The sequence below is a fragment of the Aptenodytes patagonicus genome, chromosome 6, assembly GCF_965638725.1.
Source record: "Aptenodytes patagonicus chromosome 6, bAptPat1.pri.cur, whole genome shotgun sequence".
Taxonomy (NCBI): domain Eukaryota; kingdom Metazoa; phylum Chordata; class Aves; order Sphenisciformes; family Spheniscidae; genus Aptenodytes; species Aptenodytes patagonicus.
The window spans coordinates 34,115,237-34,137,959 of NC_134954.1; the positions used below are offsets into that span (position 1 = coordinate 34,115,237).

At 40.4% G+C, this 22,723-nt stretch overlaps 1 protein-coding gene across 3 annotated transcripts in view; it reads right to left on the reverse strand.

The window, feature by feature from the left end:
* DRC11 (dynein regulatory complex subunit 11) overlaps positions 1-22,723 on the reverse strand; it is a 110,384-nt gene that overhangs the window by 30,653 nt on the left and 57,008 nt on the right. For all 3 annotated transcript variants that reach the window (XM_076342045.1, XM_076342044.1, XM_076342043.1), the window contains exons 8-12: positions 18,770-18,892; positions 13,956-14,031; positions 7,673-7,779; positions 7,364-7,459; positions 513-574 (exon numbers count right to left, since the gene is read on the reverse strand). In XM_076342045.1, the coding sequence (XP_076198160.1) occupies positions 513-574; positions 7,364-7,459; positions 7,673-7,779; positions 13,956-14,031; positions 18,770-18,892 (464 nt within the window). The remainder of the gene's footprint in view (positions 1-512; positions 575-7,363; positions 7,460-7,672; positions 7,780-13,955; positions 14,032-18,769; positions 18,893-22,723) is intronic.

The window sequence follows — 22,723 nt, forward strand, 5'->3', positions numbered from 1 at the left end:
CAGGGCCGATATCCTGCCTAAATGTTAAACGTGCTTAGCTTTGCATACTGGACTTAACCTGACTGAAGTTAATGGAGACTGGCTCTAGTGGTGTGTTGTTGCAGAATGGGGATCTTAATTTGTATGCGTTGTTGAAGATGGGCGGGGGGGGAACAACAAGATCTGTGCTGTGTACTGTTACAGCAGTGTTTTGTTGCCGTGTTATTTGTGGTGCTGCGAAGCCATCAGTCGGGGAGGGGCAGTGGGAAGGTTGTAGTGTTCACTGGGAATGCAAAAAAGGTTTTAGCTAAAGTGTATGTGCTTCAAGTTTGTGAAAGACTTTTTTTATTATCTAGGTTTTTTATGGATGTTTATAGCTGTTAATAAAGAGGTTTTATTTTAGGGCCCCTGATGCTGCTAAGTGTAGCAATGTTGAGATACTCCTTGTGTAATTAAAAACTAAAAGGGTTGACAGCATATCTAATGCAAAGAGGATGCATTCTGAATCTCAAGTAAACAGGTTCTCTCTTTACCTGTCAGGAGTTAGATCTTCCTCTATCTCGGGTATCTTTTTCCTCATGGTCGTCTTTTTTTTCTGAGGACCACAGAAACAGGCTGGAATTAGTGACATTAATCCATATATGTATTTTTGAATGTACTGAAGCAAAGTGAGGGTCAGAACAGCAGATGTTTCAGTGTTTGAGTGTGGCCCTTGCTACTGAAGGAACCCAAAGGGAAAAATCATACCCTTGAATGCCCTGAGGGAAGGAAGTCATGTCCCCATTTATAAAAGCACAGGAGATTTTCCTATTTATTTACCTCACCAAGGTATGGGAGAGGTGAAGCACCCCTGGCTGAGGAGCTCTGTCCAGCCTATAAATCTCATGCAGATCCTATGGCAGGTGCTCTTGAACTGGATTCTGTATGAAGTAACCCAGTGGCTGTTGCTTCCTTCTAGATATAGCTGCTCAGGGAGCCTGTACACCTCCCCTGCATCTGCCACCTCCCCGATGAGTGCCCAGAGCATTGTACTTTAAAGCAATCAGTCCCACTCCTTCCAGTTGAGGTTGTGTACAAAAGAATCCCAGCGTCATTTGCCCCAAGAGAAAACTCTTCTCTCCTTCCTTTTTGGAGCACAACTCTGTGGCTAAGTGGGTATGGTCTTGACCCAAGAGGGAAGCAGGAAGGAAAAGGGTGTGGGGTCTAAGTAGTTGCTCCAGAGACTGTTCATGCTTTTTTTTTACATTGGGGTAAAATATATAAGCAGCTTCCCTGAGGGTCACGCAGGGTGCTTATAGCTGGACCAGGACCTGAAACCAATCCTCCTGAGTCTCTGGCTAACCTCCTAACCATTAGACATCCTTCTGCCTTCTCTTTCCTAATGCCTCAGGGAAGAACCTTGAAGAGGTCAGAATAACAGGACCTGCTCTTGATATTTTCACCACACTTTCACTATGGGAAGATTTTGACGTGTGTGACTAGTTTCTTTACATACTGCAAAATAACCCATGGAAAACATAAATAAGAAAGATGTGAATCAGTAATGTCAAACCCCTGCACTAATTACAGCTCACAAGCCATAAATATGATTAGGGATAATTAGTAGTGGAGAGGGCATTATTAATCCGTGTTAGTGCCCACCACCGGTGTCCATACTTAAGTTTTGCAAAGCACTTTAGAATTACTTCAGTGGAACTATTTACACAATGACATTTGTGCACCATGGGATTTCTTCAATGGCTTAAATTTAAGCATGTGCTTAAATACTTAGTTGATCAAGACAGCTTATTCTTTTCAAAAGTTTGTTTGCTTTCCTGGGAATGCAGTTGTGTACTTTATTTTTTTGTAATAGTGAATACTTCTGCAGAGCTCTAGAGGCCATGCTGTTGAGTTAAAAAAAATCCTATCCAATTATCTGGAAAATGCTGGTTTTTTTTTTTTTTAGAATGGATCAGCAGTGTTCAGAAATATATCAATTGTAAGTTTTCAAGGACAGTCGCAATGTAAATAACCCATGGTTCAATCACCTGTTACTGTTTACAATGCAACAAAGATAATCTAGATAAAAATGTAAATTAAATCCAGAACTATATGGATAAGCTAACTGGGAAAAGGTGATGGTTTTTAAGTGTTGGATTAGAATAATGCAAACAACTGTATTTGCAGAACTACACCTCAGGTTTCTTTACATAAATAAGCCTGGCAGCAAATACTCGTTAGAATGTGCCGGTGGGGTTTTGCTTTAAAGAAAAGGAACAGGAAGAACAAAGCATATGCCATGCTGTTTTAACAACTGAGGAAATATTGAAACTGTCAGCAGTTTATTTCTGGTGTTCCTCCAGCTTTGTCTCTTTAACCTTTCTTCCAACAAGCTAAAATTACATATCATGGGGTCTGACTGGGATGAAAAGCTCTTTTCTACCTATGTAAAGACACTAAGCATATGTTGAATTTATTGGCCAACTGATATTGTCCTCAAGGCAGCTTCACCAATAAAGTAACTCAAGAGCAAAACAAAAATGAACTATGCAGGGGAAAAATGTGTTTTCCTAATTAACATCAGCATTTATGGAAAATTTGGCAAACGCTGAGATGCGATAAGGGGAAATATGAATTGTAGACAATGGCTTTCCTCCAAAATGTCTTATTGGGAACTGCTTTTATTTAGAAAATGATAATGTTTAATGAATGTGAACATGCTCATCGTTTATAATGGAAATCTCCTTGTTTCTATCTCTGAAATGTCAGTCTAGCTTCTGTGTAGCCATCCATTTACTCGGTTATTTTCTGCTTTGCTAAGTCACATGTAGTGAACTGCTTTAGCTATTAGTTGGTGGATGACAGAAGACTGTCTTCCGTGCTCAGTGTGGTATCTTGTCTTACTGTGTGGGCTCATGAAAATGTTTTGAGTAGCTCAGAGCTTGCTACGAGCAAACACAAACCTGATTTCAGACCAGATTCCAGAGCAGAGAGTCTCTGGCACCAGAAGGGAGAGTGTAGCCAAAATGTCGCATTGAGGGAACTGTTCCATGTTGGAACTGCAGGACCTGTGTCTTTGGCTGTGAATCATACAAGTCCTGCTGCCATCAGCTGTCTGCAGCTACTGCCACCAAGTATGCGGAGAAGTAATGAGAGGAAAGTACTTCTGTGGTTTAAGGGAAATGACAGTGTATAAGCAGCAGTCTGAGGTGTTTGAGTGGATTCCTTAGACCGTGTGTGATGCTTGGATGGGAGGCTGAGCAAATGCAGATTTTGCACTGTGTGTGCATCCGCTCTGGATTGAGAAGTCTTTTCTGGCAATGGCAAGATACAGAGAGCAGCTTCTGATATTTGTAGTGAAAAAGCCCTTAGACAAAGATGTTCCCACTGATTGTTAAGCCCTTGCTAAATGAGGGGCTCTGATTTTTTGTCCCTGTTGGATTTAGCTTCAACATCCAAAGAGGTTACAGCCCTGACAGCTGGCTGAGAGCTCTAGGTGCTAATCTCCATCAGCTACAGAAAATCCAACAGGGACTGTGAGTCGCTGTCCTCACACCTAGCCTTTCTTCAATTCTGACCCTGGCCTTATTCATTATGGCTTTGCTCTTATCAAGTCTTTAGACTGATGTCAATACTCTCGTCATAGCTATTGCTATAGTTAATCTCTTGTGAGGTTTTTTTTTTGCTACTGTCCAGCTGCATCAAAAGAGGATATCCAAAGCTGGGTTGAGATGCTAGCAAGGCCTATTTCAGAAGCAACTCTTACACACTTAAGTTCCCATGCCTCCTCTTTGTTTTTTCTGAATTCGGGCCATGCCTTTTGTGTATGTGTGGGTGGGTTCACTTACAATGGGTTGTTTTACCTGCAGTTGGATCGGAAGCAAATCCTTAGGGGAGCAGAGCAGGAAAAGCAGCACAATAGGCTTGATAAAAAGCACTCTGATAAGCACTCAAATGTAACTTCCAGGTCAGTAACTGCAGAGCTGATCTGTCAGCTCTTACTTTGGGTGCGAAGCCAGGTCTGCAGTGATGTATTTGCAAATTTCCAACAGAAACACCCTTTGGTGCTAAGCCCTCTGGGCACCATGGTTGCGTATGTGGCATCCATCTAGAAGAAACACTTGTAAAGCTGGTGGGTTGTGTTGAGCCACACAAATCAGAAGCTTGGGTTGTCAGCAGAAAGGGGTGGACTCAGAAGAACAACATTTCACTAAGAAAAGTTTGCACTGGCACAAGGATGCCACCAACTTACTTTGGAAAATGCTAACCCTTTCTCTTTCACTTCAGGTGCTTTATAACAGGCTCCTCTAGCTAGGCTGGGTGGGGACTTAGACTTTCTGACATTTCTTTCCTAGACATCAATGCCATATCCCTCACTAGGAGGCAATCTCCCTTCACATCTTTCCTCAGCCTGCCTTTACACAGGTGCTTACAATCCCAGCTTGCTGAAACATGGCTGGGCAGATGACAAGCTGCCACTGTGCATAGTGAAGAAAAATGCTATTTGCAGCAGAGCTGAACCACATTCCTCTGCTTCTGTTGTATCCTCACCCCCTGTCCTGTGACGCTCCAGATAGCTCCTTATCTGATGATTAATAAGAGCGCAGCACAGTGTGTCTCTGAATGAGAATACTTGTGCTCTATACCCCATCAATGCTGGACTGTAAGGACAAATGGGGTGAGATGCTTCCAACATGGATACAGGTATGTGAGATCATATGATATCATATCACTGCCTCAAATGATAGCAGTGTGGTTTGTTGCATACTGGCTGCGATGTGATTAGTTAAGGTATTTCCATACCAGCCTAATGGTCTGGAGACTCATTTGTAAGGAGAAGAGCAATTTGTCCTTCCACCTAAAATGATTCTTCCACAAAGGTGGCAAATGGGCTTTTTATCTCAGAGACAGTAAGAGTAATTCTTGATAGGGTTAAGTGTCAGCTTTTAGTATTAAGTGGTATTTGAAGGCTTGGGAGCCAGTGATAAAGTTCAGCCCAGAAAGTACAGTGCATGGAAATAAGAGTGGCCTACACACATGCCTGGAGTTGTTAAATTTTTTGTTTCTCTGAGCCATCTGAAACACCAACTGGGAGGGAGCTTCTGCTTTTCCTTTAGACTCTAATTCCAACATGTCCTTGCTGAATCCTCCACAAAGGGGGCTTCCAAACAGGATTTCAAACTCAAACTATCTCCTGTGAGTCAGATTTTTTTTTTTTTTTTTAACATGGACTTGGCAGAATTTCTTAAAGTTGTAAACTAATTATCCTAAGGTGTGCTTGAAAAGGCAGAGGACATCTATCCTGTGCACCCTTGGGTAGTGACTGCTCCCTGACAACAAAAAAAGCCCCAGTTCTACTGTGATGTCTTTCTGCAAAGAAAGTAGAAGAAATCCCTCCTTACAACAGAGGGGATGGCTAAATGTGGCATTGTGAATTTGGGGTAACTGCCCCAGACAGAAAACTCCACTTGTAAGAGTTCACTTAAAGAAATAACCCTTGCTGCCCGTTCCCCACTGACAGAGTGCAGAAAAAGATTTGTATTCTCTGAAGAATGTTGAATCCCCCTGAGAATGCTTTTCTTTCCAGAATATCCCTTTTGGGAGGGGAAAAAAACATTTTTACTTCATGCTGCAGATGTGTTCATGGCTACAATGAGAATCCAAACCCACTGTTGTTTCACGTTGCATAGCTGGGGGGGAGACGTATGGGACCTAGGATGTGGTAAGACATGCCTTGGAAAAACTAGAGCATTTTTGCTGAATAACAAATTAATAAGCTGCCTCCAAAACTTTCTAGCTCCTATTATCTTTGTTATATAGGCCAGATTTTCATAAAGCAGATCTGAAACTTGTGCGCACAGGTATGCACATGCTGTGTTGGTTTATGGGCTGAGATATTTATGCAAATACAAATTAGAAAAAGCCTTTGCCAATGCTGATTGGACACTTCAAATAGTTTTGCACAGGAAAGATGTTTTGATTAAAAACTGGATACCTCCTTCCATTCCCCACCCTTAAAACAGAACTGATTTTTTTTTTTTTTCCCCAGAGAAAAATCTTTGGGGAACTTGTATTATTTAATTAGTACTTCTTTCCCCTCTTCTCCCCCCTCATTCTCTCAGGCTACTGGCACAATTTGGGAAAACAAAAGTTAAATGACCTCCCTCCACCCAAAACCATTCCAACATTATATTGAAGGAGAAAAAAACCATCCCTAACATAAAGCTTTAGAATTCCAATGTGACATTTTGAAGCAGTTTTGACCAGCTGATCTAAATGCATCTGCTCATGATGACTTTGGGAAGATTGTTGCAATATTTTGTCTGTATATCTTAAGCCTCCCTATTTTTGAAACAGATTTAGCAATCCAATTGGTATCAGTTTTCAGAGTCACTCCAGTCTTGCGTTATTAAATTGCCCCTGCACCTTTGTCAGGTGAAAGAGCATTTTTAACGATAATTTGAGTAGAAGTACTGTAGCAGCAAGTATTTGCATGCTAAAGGGATTACAGAAATGAAATACAACATGAGATTAGGGTTTGCTATTTGCCCTGAAGGATTTTAAGTGGATCTGCTCATTGAATGGTAGGGTTTGTAAGCTTTGAGTTATTTTGCACTGACATGATCTATAGTTTAAATGCTTGGGTAAGGAATTCAGGGAACCGCAAGCTGTGGAATTTGGCATACGGTAATGCTGTGAAACTACACGTGAACATGATGTGTGCTGTGTTTCAGTGGGTAACGCATTAAAATAACATATGTCTTTAACATATTTTATATGCTTAAGTAAACTTGGCTTAATTGCGAGTTCCCAAATGCTTCAACAGTTAGTAGTAACGTAGTTAAACAATGTGTACCTGGCTCTACATGATCTGTGTTACAGATAAATGAAAGGTCACACCAAGACAGTCAAAGTGAATTTTTTTTGGTGTACTGTTTTGAAACACACTAACCAGTCCTCATTTAGAAGGAAAACAGCCGGCAGCTGGCAAACTTACTGACACTCAGATCCATGCCTTTCTTGGAAGACTGTATTAATCTGAACCTGTCACCTTAAAGAGAGGGACTGCTTGGATTTTCCTGTTTGACTGGATCATGGGACTTCAAGTGGGTGTGTGTCTCTCTTGAAAATCTGATCTATCTTGTAATGATTTATCTCTGGGATAGTTCAACTTGTCCTAAGCAATATTTATAAAGGTTAAGGAATAATAATAGCTAAAGGAAAAGGCCCTGAAAAAAGCCACAGGTGAATAGATTTTTAAATGCTTCTGACTTAAGATTCAGTAAATGTTTAGAGTAGACATTTTGATATTGGTATCTGTGAGACTACGGCTTGCACTGAATACCACTGTATCTGGGCAGAGAATTGATATTTACCCTGAATTCTCCCAACTTGCTGCTCTTACCTTTTCACTTTTTCTTCCTTTTTTCTGTTTGTCACTCTTCTCTCCATCCACCGCCAGTTTGAGATTCTCCAGTTTTTGTTGCATCAATTTGTCAACCTATCCAGACACACACAGTTAAATCTTTCTAAGTCTTCTGTTCTGCCACCACACCTCAGACAAATGTTCAGCTAAACAAGTGTTAAGGCAAAGAACAGATAGTAGGGACTCTGGAAGGAGGTAAGGTCTATGCCAGGGCCAGTTCTTACAGCTGTAGAGAAATATACACAGGCAATGCACATTATTAGTGTCCTCTTACTATTGTAAGCACACCTGCACTCTGATCTCTTCCTCTACTTCTTCCCGTTTCTCTTCTTTGATCAGCTCCGGGTCATGATCCTGGAGAAAATCACATCCCTTGTCTCTGTTCTGCCAAGCGGCTGTTATCCAAAAGAAAGAAAAAAGGGGAAAAAAGTTACAGAAGCCACTGGTTTCTCCAGCTGCTTCTGGAGGCAAAAAATAGGTAGTTGCAGGCAGCTTTTATTAAATTATTAGCTGTATGAAAGTAACAGACTCTACGGACCCTTACCAAGTTCAGAGCCCCGTTGTGTTAGGATCTGTAAATCTTGAGGTTAACTTTTTTTTTTTTGCCTTGGGCTGTAAATTGGTATCAGATTTCAGGAGGATAGTGGGATATGGAGGTTGTCATTTTCTGGTTGTAAAGCTGAATGCCTGGAGTGTTGTTCATCTTCAAGAGCAGGTAGTACAGTATCAGCCGAACCATATCGTGCCCGATGTTGGCTTTCTTTTTCTCTCTGCTTAACGGTATCGTGCTTAAATATTTACCATGAAGAAGTCATAAAGATGACTCCTGTCCTGAGGAGCGTGCTCTCTATGCATGTTCCTTGGCTGGCGTAATGCAGCCTTGGGGACCAAAGGAATAAACGAGGAAGCTTTCCTTCTCTCCTGCTCAGTTATCTAATGCTAAGTTAAAGCTGTTGCAACCTTGCGAGTTAGCCTTTGTAGTAATTCATATGAGGCTGAAATATGGGCCAGGAGCACTGGAATACGCATAAAAGCCTGCACAGAGAACATGGGGAAATGCGAATGTGAGGAGACAGTGAGGCTGACGGAGCAATAACCTGCATCCAACCCACAAGTGACATATGGTCACACAGTTTTAACTCTGGGGAGTTTTAAGCTTGATGCAGTAATTGAGAGGCAGTTGAAGTCTTTTCCAGAAAGAGACAAGGCCTACCTGATACAGCACCTTTATTTCTTAGTGTCGTGCAAAGGATAAGTAATAAGGAGACCAAACTCCAGGAAGAAAGCAAGCTTGTGCGAACTGATGATCAAAAAAACCCCATTTATGATAAAGTAGCTAATGATCCTGAGAATGCAGCTCTTTATTTTTTTTGAGGCAAACAGCAATTTGCTCTTTAGAAAGAAAACTAAATGAAGTCTGGCAAGGTCGGTGCATACCTGAATTCTCTGGTATTTGCAAAAGGTACCTTTTTTTTTTTTAATGGAAACACCTCTCTTCTTTCTACATTTTTTGAGCTAATTTAAAGGAGGGCAATTAATATCTTTCATTTCCTTGCGTTTTAAGCCCTGATAGTATCTTTATAAATGACAGCTAATCTCTAGTAGTATGTGCTAATTCAATTTCCAGACGATTTAAAATGACAGCTTTCCACTTTTAAGATATAGGCTCCTTTATGAATCTGTTTTGTACAGGGTACTCTTGCCTGTACCCACTGCCATTTCTAAGGCACTATAAATGGCAGGTTTTCACAATACCCATATGAGATCATTCATGTTTTAGCCCAGTTAATATAATACTGGCTGCTATTTCCATCCCCTACAAATTTTCAGGGTCCAATTACATGCAGAGTATTTGTGGCTTTACACATAGGGAATAGTTTTTGCAGGTGAGTAGTCTTAATTTCATAACTGAAAATGGTAGAGATGCACAAGGACAGTGGATTTTTTGGTAATGAGGAAAGAAACTCAAAGGTATGGACACTAATTTCTTTAAATTACTTGCGGGTCATCAGACAGCATGACAGATGTCACGTAATATTTCAAGAGGGAGAGCTGATTTGCTCTAGTTAAAAGGTACCTCCTCCAGGGTTGCCAGCCTGGAATTTCAGCCTTGGGGAAAGAGGATATTATATGGGAGTTATATGAATTTTAAAACACTTTCCTGACTGGGTCAACAGGTTGCAAGTGCTATGTTTTCACAGGAGTACTAGGTTTTAGATATTTATTTTTCGTAGAGGGATTCATGGATTTTTTTATTCATTTTTTTCATAATTGTTTATTGTCATTTTGTAAATTGATTAGTGGTTAATATCCACTGCAGGCAAATCAGTGACAGTCCCCACAGCTTAGGCAGCTGCCTTTGATATTACCTGGCAATGAGTTTTCCAAGTGCTCTATTAGCCACTAGGTTACAGGTCCCTAATTTTAGAAAGAGATCAGTAACTCATAGGTGTTAGATGCTATGTTGTTCTTTTATAGATCAATAAAATGTTTCAAACTTATTTTTAAAGTAAGGTCAGGAGGCTAAGGATGTTGTGTTTTCACTGGCTGGTCAAAAAAGCCTGGTGTTTTGTTACAGACAGGGTCATCCAGCTACGGGAACTATTTTTGTGTGTGTGTGTATGCAGTGCAATTTATATCACCTCTTCTAAAATAGTGCATGCTTATCTTTGGATGTATGCATACCTCTCTAGTTCAGGACTTAAAAGACAGCCCAGTCCACTAACGTGACTGCTAATATCGCCATCTTGGCAGTATTAGTTTTCACTCTGGAGACTAGTAGGTAATTCCAACATCCCTGAATTTCAGAGAACAGCTTGTGACTAATAATTGAAATATATTTATCTGAAGCCTGAAGCTTTTCTTAAAATGACTACTTTCAATCTCCTGGCAAAAGGATTTGAATCTTTTGATGCCAGGTTAAAAATGCACAGTATCACCACATCTTAAAGTTTGGGCCATGGGGTATTTGGGTTGAACTCAGATATCCTCTGCAACACCGAGCAAGTCAAATATCAGCTGGCCATCTGTATAACGGGGAAAATAGCACATTGCTGCCTCACAGCACAGGGTACTGCAAGAATAAAACCCAGGAAGACAGAGCTAATGATTCAAACTGCTTACGTTTGCTCCACAAACTCTTGCCATTCCAATGTAGAAGTAGATGTCACACAAAAACTGGCTGTTTTCCAACAACAGTATATAAAATAAGTGTTTTAGACAGGGCTTGGCAAAGGTAGTTATTAACTAGCAAAACTGCCAAATACAGTTCTAGAAGAATAAAAGTCTTCATGAATTCAGTGAAGTTTAGGTAGTAGCTCTAGCTTGGTAGAGGCGGGGGGGGGGTGGAAATTGGGGTGGAAAAATCTGTAACTGAAATGCTTAGACGTCTGAAAACTGATCTACAGCTTTTTAAATATTTAAGTAACCTAAGAACAAAGCAACCAGTTTCAGGGGATGGGAAGACTTTCTTAATTGTAAGTATTGGTGAGGGGGGGTGTGTGTGACAAAACAAAAATGTTTGTTTGGTCAGCTATCATTTAGGTAAACTTTAGACACACTCCTAAGGGTCTTTAAATGATTCTGTTGTAGGTATCTGATATAAACCTTTCTTAATCAAGCTCCCTTACTTCAATGATGTTTTTGAGATTTATACGCTAACTAATAGTGATAGTAACTGAGCTATTTCTACATTAGAACAGAAAAAAGTTCTCAGTGTAGAAAGACCAAACTCAAAACTCTTCCCCCCGCCCCCCCCCAAACAATTCTGCTACTGAAATGAAAGCAGGCTAAAATTTAAAATACGAGAAACTGCTTACACTGTTGTGGTCAGAAGCTGTTTTAGATTTGATTCTGGAGGCCTTGAGAAGAGGAAGCTTATTCATGGCCAGCTTAAAAGTAAAATTATTCTGAACAACCACCAGGTAGTACTGTGATAAGGAGTGTCCTGCAATAAAAAGCACTAAGTGCTTGTGAATGAGGCAGGGGACTGTGCTGCATGGAGGAATTAACAGCTGTTTACTAAAAATAAATATGGTGTTGAATAGACTTGGTTCACTAGGAGGTAAAAAACCACCTACCTGAAGTTTAACTGCACAGCTATAGACTCTTACTGTGCATAAGACAGAACTGCAGCTATTCTTTGAAGCTTGCAAGAGAGTTCTTTCCACTCTGAGGATTTCTGGTTGTGCTCTGTGCAGAAGACTGTTCCTTCTTATGTGCCTTTAGAGCCAGGGGAGTAGCTGTCAGCTCTGGCAGGATGGGCTGGAGATGAGCATTGGTGTTTAACTCTGAATGCCAGACTGGAGTCTTTACCACAAAAGGATGCTGCCTGTCCCTGACTTACCTGAGCATATTATTGCAGCATACCTGCAAGTGCTGCCAGTACATAATGGGGAGATGGAGGTACTCATACCGACTGGCTCTAGGCATCCAATTCAGGTGCCTGAATAGGAACAGAGGCTCCACAGATAGTTAATAGGCTGCTGAGTTGCCCTTGGGAGGCCTTGTGAGAGATACAGGAACACAACACCCCCAGTTCAGCACTCATCTTCATGTGAAAGGTTAGCATGAGTAACCCCAAAATGTTACATACTTGCAGAGCTCAAAGCAGGTGTCTTGTTAGGAATGGCAGTACTGGTGTTCAGATACAGTTTGGGTGACAAACGTGTTCCCCACCCTCTCATAACCCTCCGACTTGTCATTACTTGAGATAGTTATGAAATCTGGGAGTCTCTATTCCTATTAAACTAACCTATTGACTTCTGTGGTATTTTTATTCCTAACACTGGGTATCCACTGGGATGTTGGGAAACACTGTTTAAAGCCCTTGTGTTGAGGTTACAGCCAAACATGTTTTCTACAACCTGGAGGAATGTTACTTGCACAAATACAAGGAGTTTGTGAATTTGCAGTTCAGCATTGTATTGAAGCCTGTTTGACTGCAAAGCCTCAGCAGGGGATCCAAGGAGTGCTGTGGGAGCACTGGAAAGCATAGCTACTATACCACCTACTCATTAGCAGAGTGCTGGAAGAGCGTATTGCCAAGCCTATGTAGCAATGCAAAACCCTCCTGCCCTCTTTCTGCTTCTTCACAACAGGTAGGGCCTCTACACTGCTCCTTCATTGCTCTTGGGACTTGCTGGATGGGAAACGTTGGTCTTCCTATTGCTGGTTTTGGGTTGCAAAGTGCCATTTACGTCCTGAGTGCCTAGAAAAGCACAGGTAATGTTCTTGGCCAGTTAAGAAAAGAAGCATAGATGAACTTGATCCTTATCTAACACTCCCGCTGACTTCAGTGGGGTTCTGATGTAGCAGTCAAGAGTAGAGTCTGGGACGAACTCCTCTTCAGCCATAAAATTGCCTTATGAGTTGTAATGTGTAAGAAAATCCTAATTGTTAGAAGTTGGAGGTCAGGCAAAACTGTACTGATGCATATTTAGCAAGTAAGTTGTATGCTTCTTTCTCTCTGGCCAACCCAAATCAGGCAGAAAACTTGATACCAGTAATTTGTCAACTGGAGGGAATAATGGAGATTGTTCATATGAGGAAATTTAGCAAGCCACTAACTCTGCAGAGTAGACAGCAGAAAAGAAGTTTTTAATAATTGTTTGAGAATAGAATCTGCATGAAATATAGCAAAAATAACCCCTGAAAGCTTTGATCAGGCACACTTTTGCAACCAAGGACTTCAATTTGGCTTGTCTGATCTGACCTTTGGAGTCCTATTGTGCTGTTCACTTACAGTTCATGGGGCAGGTGCTCCTTTCCATTTTAGACAAGTGCAAGACTTCTGTGCTCACTTCCAGGCCCAGCACAAGTCATTGCTAACTCATTTGTGTATCTAGGGCGTATGCTGAAGACAAATGTTTAAGAGACAAAGGCATCAAGTGTAGAGGAGAGGATAGAAGAGATATGGAAAAGAGCAAGATGTCCTTTTGTGAAAACTATTCTTTTAAATTTGAAAAACCCTACTTTTGGATGCTTTCTCAAAGTGAAAAACCAGCCAGCCTCCTAGCTATTAGTTTAAGTTAACACATACTTTGAATGAAGCAAGTATTCATGGTCCAGCACCATTTCTCATGCCCTTGCTTGGAAAGATGATCCTCCTCTTAAAACATGTAATAAAAAAATAATTTGATTAGTTGTCGACTGGGTAGGTGAATGAATCCATGGACACTTTCCATGAATGAGAGGAAGACAGGATAGAGTTACAGGAACATGAAAACATTGATGCTGAAGCCTGATCTCCAGTATAGTGCTTTTGGATTATTTGCTATTCAGATGTTATTTTTGTTGCCCTCGGAAAATCCAAGAAATCCCCTGCATATACATCAAAGCACTTTGGTTCTAGCTTGGCCACTTTCACTCATATAGAAATGTACCTTCCTGTATGATTATCTTGATGATTTTGAGAAACTCCCTTCCTAAATACCATTTTTATCTAATGTCCTCATTTCTATAATGTGCTATAGTTTGGGCAGCTGCACTGTTTGACCTTATAGGAATGACATTCAGATTAAGCTGAATTAGAAGAACATTCCAGCTGTAATTGTTATCTTTTTCTACTGACCTTTGTATTGACTGTTTCCTTCCTCCATTATTGAAAGGAAATTACTGGGAGCCATTTTCCAGCCCTCCTCTTCTTCCTAGATTGGGGGTGGGTGTGGGAGAGGGTGAAAAGAAAAATCAGAATATTAATATGTAGAAACTTTGCAAGTATGAAAAAAAGGTCATAATTTTAATTGGATTTTTAAAGATTTGTTTTAATTTGAGGAATAAGATGCTGTTGTCTCATCAACAAAAGTCTTCCTAGCAGGCTATAAGGAAGTTTTATCCCCTTGAGTGAAGAGAGGGGGTGTCTGTTCATCAGTTGGCCTACTGAGGTCACAAGAATTAAACTTAGGCTTGTTGGAACATGTAATATAGGTAGGAGACTTGCAACATGTAAATGAAACTACCTTGCTATTTTTTCAGTTACTCTTATTGTAGGGCTGCTCCCTCCCCCCAAAAAGGAATTCCCAGCTTGTGGGTAATTCAAAACTGTTGAAACCTCATTTTAATCTGTAATCAGAAAGAAAAATAGTGATCTTGGTGTATCTTGCAAAACAAAATATTTTGTTTCAACTTTATCAAAACATTTTGACATTTTCCTGTCTAAAGTAAATGACATTGACATGTTTCTGAAATAGTTTAATTTCATTGAACCAGTATTTCTGACAGAAAAACTTGTCAGAAAAATATGAAAGTTTCTTCATGTATCAGTCGTAAGTTCCCAAAATTTTATAAGGTAATAGTTATTAGCGGGAAATTAGATCACTGTTTGGGGAGGAGGTGAATGTGGGTTTATGCAAGAAAACACAAATTTTATCAGGCTTTGCCAACCAATGTGTAGTCTGTAACCCACTGGTTATCAGTAAGATATAAAGTGCAGCTCCTGGAATAACTAAAATGAAACAAAACCCTTAAATATGCCTCTCTAATTGGGTGCTATTGCATACCTGCTATCAGCAGATACAGCTGTGGGCCAGGTCATGTGAATTATTAAATATCTGTTTTTAATTAAAGTGTTATTACTGTAATTAAAGTTTGGGCCCAGAAGGACATGCAAAACATAAATACATTTATCACTTCTACCCTAAGCTCTATAGATACATTTGAAAGAGATCCAGGAGTTTTTTGACTAAACATCAAGAACCGTTTGGGTAAAGTATAAGCAAGAGTGTGAGGATTTGACACCCAGAGCTCAAATTCCCGGTTACTCTAATGTATTCTCAGTTTTTGCAGAGTGTGGCATTTTGAGATTCATCTTTGGATCTTTTGCAGTAGGCAGAAGACATTCCTTTTAACATTCTCCTATGACATTTTATAGAAAATGATTAAATCATGATGTTATAAGAGGAAATAACGATAATTTCTAACTATTTAAAACAAAGCAAAGGAAAAAAAAAAACCACCCACCCCAGAACAGCCTAAAAATGGGCTATTCATTTTTAGCCTCTTAATAGCATAGGACACATTAATGTTTTTTTTATTGTTACAAATAAGCCAATAAATCATTTTCATTACTAGCTTCAATGATTGTATACATTGATGTAAATAATATTGCTGTGTCAGTTTCATTGATTTTAATCAAAACCACTGTGTGTCTAAAGGACAGGTGCAGAATGCTGTTCTGTACTCCCTCTTGCCTCTAACAGCATAAGAGTCAATGCAGTATAAAGAACTTCTTTGAAGTCAATTGATGTATTTTTCTATGTTCAGTTGATTGATTCCATGCTTGTTCTGTGTTAAGTGTGCTAAGGCACCTTGAACCAAGAGTGTATGTTTCAATCTAAGCAGAGATATGGAAATAACAGTTTGAATATATTTCTGAAGCTTTCCAAAGCCTAGCCCATGCTAGGTGATTCTCATTCAACAGCAGGGAAAATTTTGAATTGACTCCATTGTGCACTTTTGCTATGGAGATTTTGCTAATGGGTTTCACTAAGGAAAAAATGCTTCTCACTATTAAACAATTCTGGGTGAAATCTAGGGATGCACAGCCTTGCTCATGTTTGGTGAGCAAGACAGGTTGCAGCATGTTGCTGGGTGAAGCAGTCCAGGCTGGTCTGACGTGTGTTCTGCTATTGAAAAGAAGGGATCATATGGTGCTGAATTTGTTGTGTTGTGGGTTTTTTTTTATTAGGTGTCCAATGGGAAACCAAATCAGCACCTTACAGAGAAAAGAAAACAAAGTTACTTTGATATCAAATATGCCTTTTTAAAGATTGCTATCAGGCTTTTCAGAAATATTTAAATTTCCTTCTGGGATCAAACTCTGTTTTCTTTAAGAAGTGAAGTTAGGAGCAGGGATTTTTTCTGCCTGCATCACTATGACTTATAGCCTATACTTATTTTAATAAGAGTCCTGCTGTTAGAACTTTTCCAAATACTTCTCAACTGGTCTTAGATACTATTTTTTTTTCCCCCCCTGTCAGTATTATAACCTTGGAGAGAATGTTCCCTTTGTTCTTTCTCAATGAACCATAGAGAACCTGATATAATGGCTCAGAACTTTACTTGACAGGACTTGTGATGGCTGAAGACATGAGAACGACATCAAGTTATAAAGCCCTGGAACTCTATATTGGTATTTCATCCCATTTCAAAACTACCTTGTGGAGGCTGTGAGAGGATTGAGATTAATTTTTGGTATAGTTGGTTCTTATCTAGCGAAATGTGCAAAAACAACAAGGAATCAAATTTATCCTGGAAAAGTTGGGTTTTTAAGCAGATGAATGAGTTGCTATCCAGTTTCAGAAGTTTTGGTTGTTTTTGGCATTTTCAGCGTGCCTGAGCATTAATGTCTCACTTTGACTTAGACTGAAGTGTCTGGAACAGCCTTTTTAATTGCCTGTGCAAGACCAGAGGCATCACAGGGGTTTGTTCTGGGCCAGCTGAGTTGGGAAGTAGCGAGGACAAGGGCAGAAGCCATTAGAGGATACCCTTGTGAATGCTCCCCAAAGGAACTGGTCTGTCTGAGATGCTACAGGGTTCTATAACTGTGAATGACAATGGTCTTCAAAGTCTCTAGTTTCGAAAGCTTTTCTAAGCTATTGCCTTTGCACATGTACTTTTATCTGATCTTTCCCATCAAGTTCTACAGTGTATGTGCTGATTTAAGGGGTTACACCATGAAGTGGTCCCAGGGAGCTGAACTCAGCAGTAGTACAAGTCACCAGGAACCTTGTGGACAACAAACAACTTGGTATCAGTATTATTTGGCTTAGGTCTACAGACATTACACTTTCTCCTCTGTTGCTCCCCCACGTTGGCCCTCTCCTGACACTAAGATACAATGAGGTGGTACCAGTAATCACCTTCCACTGCCTGCAGCATGACGCCTTCACTAATGCTGTGATAGTGCAGCCAGTGATAGTGTCACCCTGATGGCCAACAACTGCCTGAAGACATGTGTGACCAGAACTTAAAAAATTTCCTGTTTGCACAGGAGCAGCCACTGCCCTTCCTAGTTGGCAATGCAAGATCAGGCTTAAAGAGCTTGAAACACATTTATGTATGCTGCTCCTTCAGCCTGTTGTGCATCTTCATTTACAAAGGGAAAACAACACCCCAAAAAAACCAAACTTTGTTTTGTATGATCCAAATAGCATCCTTGCTGATTGAAAACACTATCTAAGTTACAAGTTAACACTTAGATATCTACCTCCCAGCTAAATAGGCTGATGCTTCCTAAGATCGTGTAGTTTAGGTTCCTGGCTAGCTGTTACAAGAGCTTTGAGCAGATTAATGGATGTTGTCCAAGAAAAGCATCTTTGTTATATGGTTGTTCTAGGGTTAGGACTTAAAATTAATTTGTGTAAAACTTGCAGTGAAGAGTAAGCTTTGCCCCAGAAAACTCACCCTTCTCCTCCACATACTTGGTGAGAGATTAATGACCCTTATTAAAAAAAAAAAAAAAAAAAAATTGTTTCAACTTTGTTTATACGATAAAGTAAATGAGAAACAAAAGTTGCTCCTTCAGCAAAAGCCTACAATTTTTGTTGCATAGCTCACTTTTGAAGATGCCCTCTGGTCACTGCACTGTTTCACAGGTGTTTTCCTCAGTGAAATTGCTCCTGAAATAATTTGGAAGCATACCTTCTGTGAAACCAGACCTTAATATATCAAAGATTTCAGGGAATGTATCATATATTAAGTGGTGTTCACTGTGACTTAAAGCAAAAAAGAGTTCATACCCTAAGAATGTGGACTCAAAATGCACGACTGCTATTTACAGGCTTACAAAATATTGGCTTGCAGGACAAAAGATGCAGCTGGTCTATAGGGAACTGTACTTATATATTAGTTTGAAATGTATGCAAGCTCTGATCTGACTGAGAGTAAGGTTCTTGTTTCCTAGTTGTTGTGTGAAGGGGTGGCAGTAATTAACTTCTCTGTACCCAACACTAAAAGTGGAAATGCTTGATTAGATAGCTGGGCACTATTTTGTTATCTGCACAAAAAAAAGCAACAGTGCTTTGAAATGTGCATGCACACTGTCTTGGCAACAATGTCAAAGCCATAAAGTGTATTTTTTTCCCCTTGTCTATGTCTCTGGCAGTCTGCACCTACATCAGTTCTTCCCACTGAGCGGAGTCATGGCCATACAAAAGGCCATTTCTAAAATATGAGAGGTGTAAAAATTCAGTTCCCCAGAATCATCAAGGTGATTGAAAGGCTGAGAGGGACTGGCCTCAGGCACTTCCTCTGTCTTCTGAACCCAAGCCTGGAGCCTTGGTGACCAGTCTAATGTAAATTAATAGCCTCTGCCCACACATGGCTGAATAGGCTGGACTTTGGCTCTGTTTTCATAAACTAACTTTTTACTGCAGGAAGACTTACTTTCTTTCCAGTTTTCTGTGGTTTTTTTCCTTTCATTTTTTCCTTCCCTTCTTTTTCTTTTTTTTTCTTTTGGGATTTTTTCTGCAAAGATATATCCTTTTTGGCAGCCAGTTCTGCAGCGACCTGAAAGAAATGGAAAGCAATGTGAAGAGCTGGTCAAATATTTTCATGTGCAAGGTGTTAGATGTGCTGTAAGAGTGATGAACTAGTGTGTATTTTTCCTCCCCCACTTTCAGCTTTCCAATACTGGGGAAACACAATATCCAATACATGTTGCTTGGTAGCCCTCTATGAATTCCAGAGTGGCTGACCATTACAGAGAAGTCCTCTTAATTTATGCTGAGGGCACTCCCACCTGCAAACTTTAGAACAAGTGCTGGCTATCCCAATATGTCATTGGGAAAGAGATGATTTCTATGTCCCAAACCGTGAGGGCTTTTATGGAGTAAGACCAATTCCTGAAACCACCCAGAAGCACAATATCCTAATGACTTACAACTTAAAGTTCCCTCTGGACTTGGACTCAGATTATGAATTTGTCTTAGCATTTCTAAGGCAGTTTTTTTTTTTTACAGAGATGGATTTTGAGAGATTGCCCTGAGGCATGTCTAATTTCAATATGTGGCTAAAGTCTGAAATTGTTCTAGTGAGTGAGAGAGATTGGATACTGTGACAAACTCTGACAGATGTACACAGATAGGCCAGCATCTTTATCCTTGCAAGCTAGTAGCAGCTGATAACTGGGTACAGCTACATCATTTTCCATAACTTTAGTTCCCGGCCATTTATACTTTATTACCTGAAAAAGGAGGAAGGTGAAATTTGCTGCTTCTACTGTTCTCTTGTTTCCAGGTGCCCTTCATTGTGTTCTCTTGTAAGATCATCTACTCATGAGTATAGATCAGAAAATCTGTGGCCATTGAAGTTTATTAATCGACCATTAATATTGGCAGTACCATGAAAGAGTAGAAAGTAAACAATCTTCAATTGTAAGATGTTTGCTGTAGCAGTAAAAATGTTTGTTTTCTAAAGAATGCCTTTTAATGCATTGAAGATTGGACAGTGGAAGGGGAATGACAAAAAGGGCTATACTTTGCAGCCAGTGAAATTTCATTAGTGGATTTCCCCAAGCATTTCAGTATCTTCCATTTAATTAAATATGGTAATTTAAACCCCAAGCACTGTTCAGTCATATCTTGTGGTGATAAGCAGTGAAGCCTTTCATTCCCTGGGATAGATTAACAGATTGACTAGAGTTCAAAATAGGTTTTTAGTGTCCCAGCAGGCCTGTTGTATCCAAAATCAACAGAGCTACTCAAAGTGTATCCTTTACTGTAGTGCTAGTACCCTGCCAGAAATCCAAACTTGCCACTTCCACCCTCTGCTCTGACTGACTACTAAAGGGTAACCATAACTGTTTCCAGCATCTCAGGGGTGGGTCTATCCAGCAGGATACCTGTAAGCATACATGCGATTGACAAAAGGTTTTAATTTTAAGCAGTGTTTTTGAGTTCTACCCGTGATACTTTAAGTATATCCAGACTCTGATTGGAATGATTTACTTTCATGTTTTTATACAGATGAATGATACTGAAAGGGGTTACATAGAGTTTCTGTTCTCATGAACCTGCTATAATGGGACTGAATTGTTGAACTGTCCTTATCCTTCTGTCTTGCCTTGATAAGTTTTGTAAGGTGGCAAGAAAAAAGTTTGTTTTCAGAACTGCAGTATGAGCTATGGTGCTAAGTCTTGAACTAACTGCTCATGTAGGGAACAGAGGAAAATGGTGCTTGCAGTTAGCACTGAGTGAAATCTACACAAGATTCTGACACAAGAAGCCAAGTCTAGAAACATGCACAGTGACTGCAGGCAGAGGTTGCATACATCCAAATAACACCTGTACAGTCTCTCTTGGATGTCCTGAAAACATATATGTAGTCTGAGATGCCAAGTAGTTTTGGTGAAATGCTCCAAAGCCATTGTGCTGGTTTTGGCTGGGATAGAGTTAATTTTCTTCATAGTAGCTAGTATGGGGCTGTGTTTTGGATTTGTGCTGGAAACAGTGTTGATAACACAGGCGTGTTTTAGTTACTGCTGAGCAGTGCTTACACAGAGTCAAGGCCTCTTCTGTGCCTCACACCACCCCACCAGCGAGCAGGCTGGGGGTGCACAAGAAGCTGGGAGGGGACACAGCCGGGACAGCTGACCCAAACTGGCCAAAGGGACATTCCATACCGTATGATGTCATGCTCAGCATGTAAAGCTGGGGGAAGAAGAAGGAAGGGGCGACATTCAGAGTGATGGTGTTTGTCTTCCCAAGTCACCGTTACGCATGATGGAGCCCTGCTTTCCTGGAGATGGCTGAACACCTGCCTGCCCATGGGAAGTAGGGAATGAATTCCTTGTTTTGCTTTGCTTGTGTACATGGCCTTTGCTTTACCTATTTAACTGTCTTTATGTCAACCCAGGAGTTTTCTCACTTTTACCCTTCCGATTCTCTTCCCCCCCCATCCCACTGTGGGAGAGTGAGCGAGTGGCTGCGTGGTGCTTAGTTGCTGGCTGGGGTTAAACCACGACAGCCATGCAGCTGGCAATGCCGTCAGCATGTGGAGCCTGACTCTTCTGAAGTGGCTCTCTGATTCCCAAAAGAGAATGACAGAGCAAATATAATTTTTCCTTTTCTGTGTCAGATGCACCTTCTCCTCTATACTCCTTCGGTGTAGCTTCTCCAGCTCTGCTTTCACCTCTGCTTTAAGCAGCTCTATAACTGCAGAGGACTGGGAGCTGGGGTGAAGCTGGTTGTGTATCTAACTTGAATGGTTTGTACTCTTCTACACAGAACAATTTCCCCTCCAGCTACAAGAAGATGCCTGAAGAATCTGACAAAAGAAGAGGAAAGAAAGGAAAGGGCAAGCAAAGGTTAGTTTGAGATACTAAGCAATTCACCCACATTATAATACAGTTTTTTCCCCTGAAGAAAACTTCATAGTGGAAATAAAAGCAGATGTCTTCCTAAATTATTTTAGACTGCCCTTTTCTTTGCTAGGTTGCCTCCTTTTGAAATGATGCTGAAAGCACTTAGAAAACTCTTAATATTGGGGAAGAGAATGTGCATCAGTAAGAACAGATGAATTTTAGTCTCCTTTTTTCTAGTCTTGCTGTAGGACTCCTGTCATGCTAGTGATGACTCTTCTCCAGTACTGTTTTCTTCTGAGGCTGAAAAGACATTTTCCTCTAAACTGATATCCTACAAAAGTCAAATTGACTTTTCTATTCGTGCATCAGTTCCAGTGTGTTTCCAAACTCTTGCAGTGCAAATCCCCTTTTTTGGGAAAGAGAGGGGCACTAAAATGGAGTGCGGCCTATGAATGGAAATTCCTGATGTTGGTTTATGAGCCAAGTATATTAAACCCCCCAGCTGCCAGTAGGACTCACTCATGTTCTATGTTCCTCAGCCACAGAAAGCTTGGTGTTGGTTCAGGCAAGCTAATACTTGAGGTAAATGTTCTTCCTCAAGAATAAGCCCTTCCCTCATCCCTCAAAAGAAGACCTTACTTGAACTTCTTGTCTTTAATAGTGTTGTAGGCATAAATGAAATGCAGGGATAGAGTGAGTCTGGGAATTCTGGATCTCCAGTTGCGGCGGGTGAGAGACAGCCTCAGAGAGCCTTGTAATTCTGGCTCTAAAACCATTTTGAACAGAAACACTTTTATACGCACATAGCTTAGTGTTCCTGGAGAGAAAATGTGCTTTCTTTGAGTATTAACTCTACAGGAAGAAGCTATTTTGAAATCTAAGACAAAAAAAAAGTTTCTTCCAGAAAACAGGACTATTTGAGATGGGAAGAGATGCCATCCCCATGTTCCAGAGTAGCATGCCAAACGTTGGACTGCCTTTTTGCATCACTTGTATGTAACATGCAGTATGCTGTAAATGTGCTTCCCCCTATCCTA